The sequence below is a fragment of the Thalia democratica genome, chromosome 8 (genome assembly GCF_965202585.1).
Source record: "Thalia democratica chromosome 8, ktThaDemo2.hap1.1, whole genome shotgun sequence".
Classification (NCBI taxonomy): Eukaryota; Metazoa; Chordata; class Thaliacea; order Salpida; family Salpidae; genus Thalia; species Thalia democratica.
The window spans coordinates 31,351,582-31,365,066 of NC_139172.1; the positions used below are offsets into that span (position 1 = coordinate 31,351,582).

The window sequence follows — 13,485 nt, forward strand, 5'->3', positions numbered from 1 at the left end:
AAAGTACGACCCGAGCAAATTTTAAATTACACTCAGAATACTGCTGATAGTATTTTGGCTAAAAAATAATAATTTTAGTAAATCTTAAAACATTATCAAAAAAGCTAGAAATGCTGCATAACAGTTTCTGTAGCTACTGAAAACCATAAAAAAGCGGTAAAATTTAAATTAAAATAAAAAAGTAAATGACATTATCTAAAGGAGAGAACTTCATGAAAACAAAAGTAAAACAAAAAAAAATTAAAACTATTTTTCATTGCTTCCTCATTTCAATCCAATGTACCATGAGTTGTTCAGTTTATTGTTCTCAACAATGAATCTTCAACTTTCCCTTCAAAATTCTACAATTAATATTTACGATATGATAATTTACTTATTTTAATAAACTTAGCAACCATAAAACAAACAAATCTATATTTGAATAGAAATCGAGTTGTTGTCAATGCAAATTAAGGGTACAAAATGGGTTGGAACTTTTTACATGAATTAACATTGGGTGTTACAAGTATTAAAGTATAGACTGTTACTCAGTTTTTACAAAAATAAACAACTTATTTTAGATTTATATTTTTTCGTAAAATGTTTCCGATAGATACGTACTGACGGAAAAATTTCTGTTCCATAATTTTCATATTTAAAAAAATAATTCACACAAAACACGTCTTCATTCATTTTGTAAACAATTGAAATTTTAGGAAACTTAGCCTGAATGATGAAAAAGTTTATTGTAGAAACTCTAAAAAACAAAATTTCTGTTTATATAACAAAAGGAAAAAATATAAAATATAAAAGGGGGTTGGAACTTTTTACATGAATTAACATGGGTGTTACAAGTAAGCTTAAAGTATCAACTATTACTCAGTTTTTACAAAAATGAACAACTTATTTTAGATTTATTTTTGATTTATACTTTTTTCGTAAAATGTTTCCGATACAAACGTATTGACGAAAATTTTTTATTCCTGAATTTTATTTTTAAAAATAATAATTTACTAAAAAACTACGTCTTCATTCATTTTGTTAACAATTAAATTTTAATAAATTTTACTTCAATGATGAAAAAGTTTATTCTAGAAACTTTAGGTTTATATAACAAAAGGAAAAAATAAAACTTGTATTAAAACTTCTAAAATTCATACTTTATCAATTTAAGTGAAATTTGCTTTCATTAAGTTGACTGAGAAAATTTGAGAACGATTGTTTAGTACCTGTTGAAAATAGGATTGTATGAAATAATATTTTTCTACCTTTTCAACTAGGCCCTTTCATAACGAACCGAATGTTTTCTTTTACTTTGTACCTTTAAATTTTACTTATTTACTTCAATTTTTCAAATCAGTAAAAAGCAACGGTAAGCTAAACTAATTTCAGTGGAAAACATTTTAGAATGTGCTTTACACCCCTTATGCCCTTAAGGTTGGACTAAAATATTTTTTATTTAAATTGAGAAACAAAATTTTTTTTTGGTCATTTGAGTAATATATGATTTTCTAAACAAAAATTAGTATAATTTTTTGAACGTTTTAAAATAGAAACAGTTTACTAATTTTTTTACTGTTTTTTTAATTATAAATTTATTCATGGAAAGTTTTACCATATAAACCAAGTAAATTAATAAAACTATACTTAATTGACTGATTTTGTAAGAAACTTTGGCAACAAATAAAATGACAGAAAGTTTAAATACAAATTACTCAAATTAAAAGAATTTATCAATTAATTTCGTTTAAATCATCATCAAAATAAAGTTGTTGAAACTGGTAAAATGATAATATAAATTTTAGTTTAGTATCAGTATTTATACTATCCTTTTATAAATTTTACTGCTATACAGATTTACATTATATATAAATTTATACTTATATCAGTTTTTAGCAACTTTATTTTGCTGATGTGCTAAACGAAATTAATTAATAAACCTTCCTAACTTTAAAATATTTGTATTATAGTTTTTCAATAAAAATAAGTATCAAAACAAAACTTTTCAAAAAAAAAATGTTGTCAACTTAATTGATTGACCGTATTTTATGTGAAATTGTTGACATTTTAAAAACTGTTTCAAGTTTAATGCTATTCTTATTTTCAAGTACAATAATAAATAAAGCACTTCTAAATAAAGAGAAAATCAAACATACTTTCTCTTAAGACCGGCAAAAGTAAATAATACTCAATGCCGTAAGCTATCTATTCATAATAGTGATTTGAGAATCAGTAAACAAACACAAAACTTAAGTGGTCAACAATTATAAGACTTGAAAGTATTGTAAACATTTTCAAAGAAGTGCGGAAACTACTAATTCAATAACGTGAAAGTTTCGTTGAAAAACAAAAAAAAATCTTTTTCATGAAAATTATAAAGTAATTGTCAAAATATACTAACAAGCACTTGAAATAGTTTAACTAAAATGTAATTTTACTTCAACTTAAACAATACTAATACTAACTTCTTAAAGACGTATTTTATACATCATTAAGCATGAAAAAGTTATTTTAGCTGATGACAAAATGCTAATTTTTGACAGAAATTTAACTCAATTAGTTTAGCTGGTTAGCTTTGTATAAATTCTTGAAACTTAAACACAATTTTTGACGACTATACTTTCGGAAATTAAACAAAAATAGAATGTTTAATTTACTTGTTAAAAAAAGCTATTTGATAAATAATATAAATTTTGAAATTTCCTGAGCTTAATTCACTCAATTGAAACCGAAATATTTTGAAAACTATTGAAGTTTATCTTGTTCAAATTGATAAGCATATTTTAATGGCCAAATGAGCATGAATAAATTTTATAGGTATTCAGATGTAATGTCTAGCTTTAACATATCAAGTTGCACTACTAACAATAAGGAACAAAAATCTTATTGCTTTTTCAAAAGTCCAATGTGCACTGTTATTTAAAGTTCTAATGCACATGAATGCTTTACTTATTTAGTCTGGTTAAGTTATAAACTAACTTTTTATAACAAATTTGCTTATTTTTATAATACTGAATACAATCAGATCATGAAGCATTTTACAACGCAGACTGTTTAACAGCTGTATAAACAAAAGCAATAATTTAACAATTGATAATATTTTTTTGTTTCAATACTTTAACTTATTTTATACCAGTATAAAACTGAGCCAACATTTTTTAAAACTAATCCAAATCATTTAAATTTAAAACATACTATTAAGTTCCATTTAATTTAAAGAAAACACAAAAATATGAACCTAATAAACTGTTAACATTATTTTAATACAAATTTTTGACTTTTATAAGTTTTACTAAGAAATTTTTCAGAATATTGATTAAATATTTTCTAATAGATGTTTTTAAATATACTCGTAAAAAGCCATTAAAATAAGTTTAAATCAAAAGGCATATGAAATTTTTAGTACTACTAACATTTGAAATATTCAAAAATTATAAAAAAATTAAAAAGGAAAATTCGTACAGAATACAGCTTAAGCTCAATTCGTACTGATTTTTTCACACACTTTATAAAAATGTTGTGGTTTTATGCATGACAGAGTAACAATAACATTTCAAAACAATCAGTGTGTATGAATTTACTACAAACTGTTTTACAACTGATTGAGTTACTACTCCTTACATACTTAGTTTACTTGATAACATTTCATTGCTTTTATTTAACACTTTTTTACCTACAAATTAATTTGTTTATTGTTGAGCATTATTTGAACAACAGTGAAAATAAAATTGGAACAAAATTTACAACTTTTACATTAAACAGATGATTTTTAAACCATAAAACTTTTTTAAATGTATTTGAATATGATCAGAAATATTCTAAATTAAAATTAATATAATTAATAATAGACAACTAACAAAGGGTTAAACTTTATATAAAGTCAGTATAACAATTTAATAGTTGTTGCATAAACTTTATCAAAACTTATTTCATCTCTTACACTTTTTTTAACTTGAATCCTCAGTTAGTAGCTATAGCCTTAAAAATAAGTAAACTCCCATACTGAATTGCGTACAACAATTTTTACAGTCAAATTAGAAAAGTATATGATCCTACGCAGGGTTGCCACAGATCTAGATGAAAAAAACCCTATCTTTTTCTGACTTCTCCAAGTAAAATTCTTAATAAAAATAAATTCAAAAATACATAACCAAAAAAATAAATAAAGACAATAAAACATTTAAATTTATTCCAATAATTCAATTAGACCCTGAAAAAAAAATTACAAAAGCAAACTTTTTAGATAATAATATTAGAAAAATGCAATATAGAGTGATGATAAACTTTCTTATAAAGAGAATGTTTATATCATATTTCCTGGATTTTTCTGACTTTTTGACAACCCTGCCAATGAATTACGGGTAGCTGTCAAATTTGCACGAGTGTACGAAATTGCAAGAGGGGACAAAATTGCACAAAAAAATTTTTGCACGTGCAGACAATTTTGCACGGGTTTTTTTTTACTATCACTGTTACCCTAACCCTCAGTAACTATTTTTTTATAAATCTTTTTTTTGCTATCACTGTTACCCCTAACCCTTAACCTCCTCTGTCAATAACTTTTTTTTATCTTTTACTTTTTTTCTTATATTTTTTTTTACTCTCGTGCAAAACTGAACCTTGGTGCAAAATTATATTCGTTCAAGTTTGTCCCCTCGTGAAATTTAGTAACTTCGTGCAATTTTGACCCCTTCCCATGAAATATATGTACACGTATTTAAAAGGAAATTATACCGCTGCTTATTTAAATTTTAAGGTAAAGAATAATTCGAAATACCTACCAAAAGATGACATTTAAAATTATAGATAAATGAACAGGTTTAAAACAAATTACTAATTTTGTTATACCTACTAACACACATAAAATTAACTTACAGAAAATGATGCTGATCCTTTACTAGAACAAAACACAAAATTGTGATAAATAACAATAAAAACAAATTGTACAGTAATCTTCCTTTATTGCACCAACATATGTTTCTGTGTGTTAACGAATCAACAAACTTCAACTTGGTTGTTAATGGGAAAGATAACTCAACAATTTGTTTTTATTTATATTCCAGTGAAGTTACTTCACTAGGATCTTTTATTAGCAAACGATTTAACCTATATTTTTGAACAGATAAATAATAATAGCAATTTTCATACTAAAATTAACTACTTGTAAAAAAAAATTGTCAAAAATTTATGAAAAAATAATACTTTAAACACCTTACAATGACTATGTTATTTACAAATATCCCCTAGAACAGCAATTCTTAACCTGGGGTTAATTAACCTCTAGGAGTAAATTCCCTTGTTTTAGGGGGTAATTTTTGTTTATTACAAGTTATTTAAACTAATGTTTATAAATTGTCTTTTTGAATCATAAGTTAGTATTGGACTGTTTTTTTTTTTTGATTTAACTAACTTTTTTTTATGATTTTTAATATTTAATTAGCTTAAAGTTCAAAAAGCAATTTTTTTTTCTCAAATTAAACACTAATTATGTATGTTGGGGGCAAATTTGGTAAAAATCTTCCAAAAAGGGGTAAAACATGAAAAAAAGGTTAAGAACCGCTGCCCTAGAAAGTTTAAAATAAGTATAATCAACTTCGATTTTTTACAAATATTTTAAGTTCAAATAAAAATAGCATACTTAAATATATTATTATATTTATTATATATAAATAAATTCTTAAAAAAAGCTTTAGTCAAACTAACTTTAAAATAAGTTAACTTTAATTAAAGAATTGTTTTACCACAAATAAAGAACAACCATACTTTTTGCTTAATTAAAATATAATTTAAAGGTTTCAAGCCAACCCTGATTAAGTTTTATTTAACAATAAACATAAGATTCAAAAACATAACTTGACTGAAATTTTTGTCAATAAAACAAATGTTCTACATTGTTTCAGTTTTACATTTAATGTTAAATAGCATAATAATTTTAGTTCTTACCAGTTAAATTAAGATCAACAACCATACAGGTACAAAAATTTTGCGGGTCAGGCACTAGAGGAGCTGTTTTATTCCACAAGCATGGGAAGCTTCAGTGACGTTACAATCAAGCAAGTATGCGATGGGTTGTCGTGGAAAGATCGATGAAGTTTTCATCTGTGACAGACGCTTTTTGATTGGGCAATTCCTACGATGTCACATGGACCTAGGCCAATTCTGAAAAAAATAAAGTTCAGAAGTCAAAAAATCAAACTCTCTTCGAAACAAAATTTGCTTGATTTAAAACAAAAGTAGCGACAACTCTTATTATGCGTCCAATTAACATTATGTGTTATGCTAATATTTTTTGATAATATGCATGTCTGTTCAAATTACATTGGTTTAATTTAAGTAGCTTATCAATGAACTGTGGCAAAACTATTGTGTAAAAGTAATCTTAACTTAAGTCTTTGATGTTTTTAAATTTTAAAAGTTCACTTAGTACAAAAAAGTGTATCAAATATAAATTCATAAGAGACATGCGCAATGGAGTCATCTTAAGAGGTAGTTATAAAAAACAATTGTATTGTAACCTATGGATATAGGTACCTTTGATAATAACTCAACCTATACTAAATTATGTTACTCAATAATAATTAGGGCTACTCTATACAAAACTAGGCAATGAATGAACATGTTGTATTAAAGAACATAAGAACACTCATAAAGCAAACTACTTCCAGCATAAATCATTTAGATTGCAATATATGAGGAAAGAAACCTTTTCATACAAAACGAATAGATCTCTGGTATGTGATCTCGCCTGGGTTCTATCTAATCACATAAAACTTTTGCAAATATCTATCACAACCGAACTCAATAACCGAAAAGTTCTTCAAGCACCAGGTCGTAGGACCAAATAGTTTGAGCTCTTTTTTTTGTTGTTCAATAAACTATACAGGGTTGCCAAATGTTGAGGGTAAAGTTTCTCAAGGTTTTCAAAAATTCTTCTAGGTTTCTAAATTACACGCTTTAGGGTCTATTTTTAGTTTAAAAAGTTTAAGGTATAAAATTGTTTTAAATAGTGAAACAATATTTAAAACATATCTTAAAGCCTCTTTAAATGTGTTTTTTAATAAATAAAAATTGATGATGACAAAAATTTTTTTTTGGTGTTTTGGCAACCCTAACTATGTAATCATGCAAAAAGTAGCACTATCACAATAATATTACAAATGTTTAAGTTGTAATTATTTGTGTAGAGCTAGCTAACTTAACTTCATGCTTTTTAACTAATATAAGCTAACATACATTAACACAGCTTGTATAAAATGCATGATAACTTTTGAATAAAACGTAACCAAGATTATTATAACGTTTTTTTTTCACTTACTCTACAACGCTGCTTCAAATATATTTAAAAAGTTACTAGAAATATCAGCACTAATACTCCCTCCGATTTTGTAAAATGAACAACTTTTACCACACAAGTTAATTAAATTTGACACTATCAGGCCTCAAACTCATCTCCTACAGATTTGGAATGTATCTTACCACTAAGCCATGTAGCTACATGATTATATTCATCTAAGTGCATTATATATTTATGTACATCATTTTTTTGAAAAAGACAACCCAGTTTTAGCTACATGCTTTATTTTTGATAACAATAATCAAAGCTTTTGCACTGACAATTTTTTCAAAATTGATTTAAAGCTGTGTTTTTTAGCTTAAATACAAATTTTTAAAACTTTTTTGTGCAATTTAACTTATCTTAATGATTTTTACATCAAAAAGCAGCATGTAACTAAACCTGGGTTGTCTTGATTTAACCTTTTTTTGCCTTAAATTGGATAACTGATTGGTATTAATTTGTATTTATTTAATTTCTTTTTTATCTACTTTGTAACTTTATATAAAAGCTTTTAATTGATAAATTATTAACTGAACTCATTTGGTTTTGATTAATAATCATATTTAACACTTGAGTGAAAACATGTAAAAATAAAAGACTTACTATAAATACTAATAAAAATAAGCGTTCAAATACCACTAACAAAAAATTAAATTGTTACCTCTTTTTGGCCATTTATTTCCCAGAAACTTCAATTTTTTGGAGTTGAAAAAAATTTTGTGCATATCTTGAACATAGTTTGACTGTTCGGCTTATTTTTGCTGGTTTAACTTGGGTATTTTAAATTTAAGTTACTATTAGACCTTAAAATTTAACTAGTTCTAAATAAAAAGTCAATTTAAAGCTAGAAGGTAGTATAAGCATGAGAATTATTTAATTTACTTTTTGTGGAACTTTTTTATATAAAAAACAACAGTATATAACGGTTATAAAAATAATTTAAATCCAGTAAGTAATAAGAAAATACTATTTAATTCTATAACACTCATTACAATTTTAGAACCATTCTAAAAAACACTGGATAGATAGAAAGTATTATAACAGGGTTGCCACTCGTTTTTTCAAAATTTTTTCCAGGTTTCTCAATTTCTTCCAGGTTTTTAAAAGTACACATTTTTGGGTCTATTTTAGCTTAAAGTTAAATTTAAGGTAAGAAACTGTGTTAAATAGTACAAAAAGAGTAAAAAGATACTGTTCAGTTACTTAAAGTGTGTTTTTTTTTTTTTTATCTATATGATAAATTTTTTAAGTCAAACCGAAATTTTACTACTGAACATGTTAAAAATCTTAAACTTCAAGGTTTTTCCAGGTATTTTTCAAAATTTCTTGAAATTCCAGGTTTTTCCAGGTCTTTTTTACCTAAATTGTCAAATTCCAGGTTTTCCAGGATTCCAGGTAAAGTGGCAACCCTGCTATAAGTGAATTTAAATAAAAATATATCCAAATCTCTAACTTTACATATTAATATGGTAAAACAATACTTAAAAGAAAAAAAACTTTTTATATTCATAATTTTTCTCCAGAGTATATAATATAACTTAATAAATAAAAAAATTAAGAAAACAACAATCTAGTAAAAAACTTTGCGTGATAAACCAAATTTTCTCAAAATTAAATTAAAAACAGCTAGCTAATTTCAAAATAAAAAAGTTGTTTCAGCATTATGACTCGAAACATAGATTTAAATTTAATTAGTTTTACCAAATTTGTTTTTGCTGTTTACTTATAAAATATTAAACTATATATAAGTAATATAAGAAGTTGTTCAGAATCAAATTAAGAAAATAAAATTATGTATAATACATTAAAACATATACTCGATTTAAATGTATAAAACAAATAATATTTCAATAAGAATCTAGTATATAAAAAGTAATTTTTCTTTAATCTATTAACTTTTATGTTTTGTTCCGACCACACATATCAAGTTTGCAAAAAATAAAAAAATAAAATACTTATTTTTTAATAGAAATTATCAAACAAGTATTTAAGTTTATGAAACAAGTAGCTTTTTTATGTAAGCAGCAAGCAATACAAACAGGCTGTGAAAAGTAAGCCTCAAGTTTTGTAATTTTATTTTGCTCAAAACTTTAATAATGCAAAAGTTGTTCGAACAGTTAAAATTTAGAAAAGCTACAAAAATATGCTTAGAACATGTTTAATACAAAATCCAAGCAAAAATTTCATGTTCATGAACAAATCGAAAGAACTTTTGCAAATTTTAAGAACTATAAAAACACTTAGCGTATAGCAAGTAAGAAATATTTTTGTATAAAATAATTTCAATTAAATAATTTTAAATTATAGATAAGTGTGGCAATCTTTACACAAAACAGTTAATATTTCCTAAATTAAAACAGTCAACTACTTTTAATACAAATCTTAGTCATAAAAAAGCTTTTTTGGCACTACGGACGTGCTAGCTTTTGGCGTGGATGTGTGTAAATTGTTTTGGCCTAATATCTTGTAGAATGCTTTTATGTTGGGAGTCTGTTCAGTGTGTTTATTAGAATTTCGTTCCATGGCATCTCCGAGCGTTACTTGAATGTCATTTCTGAACTGAACAATGTCTTTACTTGCAACAATTTCATTCTTTAGAATGTCACTTGCATTTGGTCTTCTTGTGTAATCGCCGGCTTTCATATTTGAAACTACTTTGAAAAGATCTTCATCTTTCAAATAAACAGTCGAATTGGTTAAATTTATGATGCACTGTCCAAGAGCATAAACGTCAGATTTGTTGGTTACCATTTTTCCTCTTAACTCTGGAGCTTCATAATTGTTATCTACGTGTTCACCCACAACAAATTCTTCTTTGTTTTTTGCTGAACAACCGAAATCACACAGCTTGAAGTTCCAGTCGCTGCCAAGGAGAATGTTATCTGGCTTCACGTCCAAATGCACGACATTCATGGAATGCATATGGAAAAGCCCCTTGCAGCAATCAGACAACAAAAGCCACTGTGAGTTGCAATTTTCATTGCAGGATGTGAAAAAAGTGTATAGGCTTTTGCATGAAAACCTGCACAATTCCATCTGAATAAACAATGTTTTCTCTTCAATAAAAGCCCTATAAAACTCAACAATGTTTGGGTGCTTTCCCAGCTCTTCATGATTGTACACGTCCTTTTCTATGTAAAACTTTCTGCTTCCCTCCAGCATTTTCTTGACAGCATGCCTCCCAAACTCTTTGCTTTCAACCACGTAGGTGGCAGCAAAGTTCCCGGACCCAATCAGCCTTGCGCAGAAAGAATTGAAATAGGCCAACGGCTGAGTGGACTCCTTCTCATCTGGTTCATTGAGAATCCTCCCGTTTTTGCTCTTGTGTTTGGAAACTGTCACTGCCTTGCCCCAATTCTCCATATTTAACCTGCTTCTGGTTCTGGTTCCCCTTGGCAAGGAAGCGTTGACAGGATTGCTGCTCCTGTCAATGGAGTCTGCAAGCTGCTCCTGGGATATGGACAAACTAATGTTTCTTCCCAGCCTGGAGTTGTTCAGGGAAGAGGTGCCTGTGTGGTGAAGCGAGCTGCCAGGGGTGTCGTGAAACGAAGCCGTTTGGTTGGCTGAAACGTCAGGCGTTTGCACACAATTGGCCGATTTAATTTCAAAGTTTAAGTACTGCTTCTCGCAAAGGTCAGGGCTGTCTCTCTGGCTGTGGTGGCCGGAGCTGCTGGAGTCGTTGTCAGACATATCTATGCTGATAGGGATAGATCTCATTTCCACATCGTTTCCCAGGGACTCATAGGATTGGTCAGGTGACATCAGGTAGGGTGGCCCTTGGGGTTCATTCATTTTGTTTGCTGGTTTTTTAATTATAAGCTAAAAAAATTAGGTATTTCAATTCTAAAACAAAGCATTTAAAAAGTTTTTGTTTCATGTAAACTATCTTTAAACTTTTTGGATGAAATTTCTGAATGTTTAGTCAAAAACATTTTTTAAATTTCAAAATATAAGTTCATATATTTTGGTATGTCTTAACATAGTTAACAAAACCTTGAGTACAAAATAACAACAGCTAACACATATACAAAACCAAGTTTTTTCTAGCTTAGGAGCAGTTTAGTTCTACCTTATTGTTACTATTACTTCAACATATATAATTATAGCAATTTTATGACTGATTTTATTAAACTAGACTGAAGAAGTCTTATACAGGTTGGTCAAAATTTGAACTTGAACTCATACAAAAGCTTACTTTAATTTTTCTCAAAAAACTTCTTACGATGTTGAGTACTAAAATTTATCCCTGCTTAAGAGCTGTGTGGGTAAACCAACTTTTATTTATTTAACTTTATACTTAAAAAGCTGAGGTACCAGTTATTTTATTCCTTATGTAAAATTTTAAACATTTTTTGTGATATAAGAGATCAAAGTTTGAAAGTTTTAAGAAGTAGAATATGCAAACTAATGAGACAAAAAATACTTTTTAAAACTAATCTCAAATTACATTTATTTTTAAATATTTTTTTAAATACCTTAGTCTATTGTAACTTTGAAAACTTGTCAAAAGAAAATTTATACCAAATACAGGGTTGCCACTCTTTGAGAAAAACAAACCATACTGAGTCGGCCTGAGTTTATAAAAATGGAAATAATTTTTTATCAAATACTGCTTTTAATCAAGCTGAAATTTAATTAAAATCACACTAATAGTAATAAAGTGAGAACTTAATACAACATAAATTTTTTATGAAAGAAAAAAAATTATAAAATTAATCCAAGGTCTATAAGAAACCATTTTAACTATTTCGAGTCAACCTGATTTTTTTAAAAGTTTTAACTAGCCTAGTTTGCCAGAGTTGTACAAAAACTTTAAACTGACATAAGTTGTCCTGAGTGTGTGGAAACCCTGTATTTTTTTTTTCAGTTATAAAAAAAATTGCTCAGTAACACTTTTAAAAGTATTGCAAGGAATTCTTCTTGAAAATTTGATGTTTCTTGCTCAAAAAATATGAATAACAGATTTTGAGTAAAGTTTTAAATTTAGAAGAAAATGTTCAATAAAAAATTATAGTGTACTGGTTTGAATCAGAAACTTTAAAAAAAAAGTTTATCAAAAGATAACAGTATAGCATATGTTAAGGCAGAAAAGCCAGCTTAGGTAATTAAAAACAAGCTTGAGTTTATGAGAAAGCCTAAAAGTATAAATTTATAATTTAAGCTAGATTAAGAAATACTAATTGAATAAAGCTAAAATACCTTAACATACCAAAACAGTAAAAAAATGACCTAATAAAAAACATGATTCTTAAGAAAAAACATTTTAATAAAAATAATCTAGCATGAGATTTAGGAGAAAATCCTAACTAACCTGAGTTTTACAAATAAAATAAGTTGGCCTGAGTAGTCTGTTGGTGTGGATCATTATAACTTATTTATTAATCTATACAATATGACATATAATTTGTACTCAGAACTTTTTTTTTGTAAAAATGTTAGACCTCCTTTACCAAAACTGTTTGTTTGAAGAAATAATTTATCTCTGCTATTAACCTAAACTAGTCCTTTTTAAAGGTTGTTTGTTGATATAATATAAGATTTGTAAGTTAATGATAAATAATTTGACAGAATTAAGTATTTTTTCATAGTAGTTTTGGTACTTGTTAGGTACTCATGTCAAAAATATGTAAAGAACAATACAGTCTTTTTAATTTAAAGACCTGGGACAAAACAGGATTATACAGTTGTTTTCTGTTGGAATACAATTTAAAAAAATTAAAAAATTAATGTTTTTAACAAAAATACTAAAAAATTTTTTTTTGGTTTATTTTTTATAAATTTTTTTTTTTTTAATTCTGTTCCAACAGGAGGAGATAGATTTTTAGTGATTTCTAGTTATTTGCTGTTTTAGTTTGCGCCTCCCATAAGGATCCTATTGTTGCCTTCAACTTTGACCAACTATATCTCAAAAATTGTTTTAAATTTTTAAATCTGTAAAAAGCATTTTGTAGCTTAGTAAAAACTATATAAAATAAGATAAAAAACCAAAAAAGGGTGTTTACTCCCTATGCCCTTAAAACTATATAGATTAAAGACTAAATATATATAGTTTCTGTTTAATTGTATTCATAAATTTTATTTAATATGATTTTGGTCTTGCTCAAGTTGTGGTCAACAAAATTATAAATTATACTGTTTTAATCTATCAATTTATGAAAAACTTTCAATTT

General features: G+C 26.7%; 1 protein-coding gene and 1 long non-coding RNA gene across 2 annotated transcripts; both read right to left on the reverse strand.

Annotated features, from left to right (window-relative positions):
* Positions 1 to 286: 286 nt before the first annotated feature.
* LOC145842701 (uncharacterized) lies at positions 287 to 8,131 on the reverse strand. Its single transcript, XR_014370205.1, has 3 exons — positions 7,977 to 8,131; positions 5,923 to 6,138; positions 287 to 331 (listed from the first exon to the last, which is right to left on the reverse strand). It is a non-coding gene; the product is annotated as an uncharacterized LOC145842701 (long non-coding RNA).
* Positions 8,132 to 9,583: 1,452 nt separating this feature from the next.
* On the reverse strand, positions 9,584 to 11,128 carry LOC145842424 (membrane-associated tyrosine- and threonine-specific cdc2-inhibitory kinase wee-1.1-like). The gene has a single exon (XM_082949866.1). It carries the CDS (start codon positions 11,105 to 11,107, stop codon positions 9,698 to 9,700), a length of 1,410 nt encoding a protein of 469 aa, XP_082805992.1. The 5' UTR covers positions 11,108 to 11,128; the 3' UTR covers positions 9,584 to 9,697.
* Between the last annotated feature and the right edge of the window lie 2,357 nt (positions 11,129 to 13,485).

Coding starts and splice junctions, on each gene's coding strand:
- LOC145842424 (XM_082949866.1), bottom strand. CDS start 11,107: ATGAATGAACCCCAAGGGCCACCCTACCTGATGTCACCTGACCAATCC.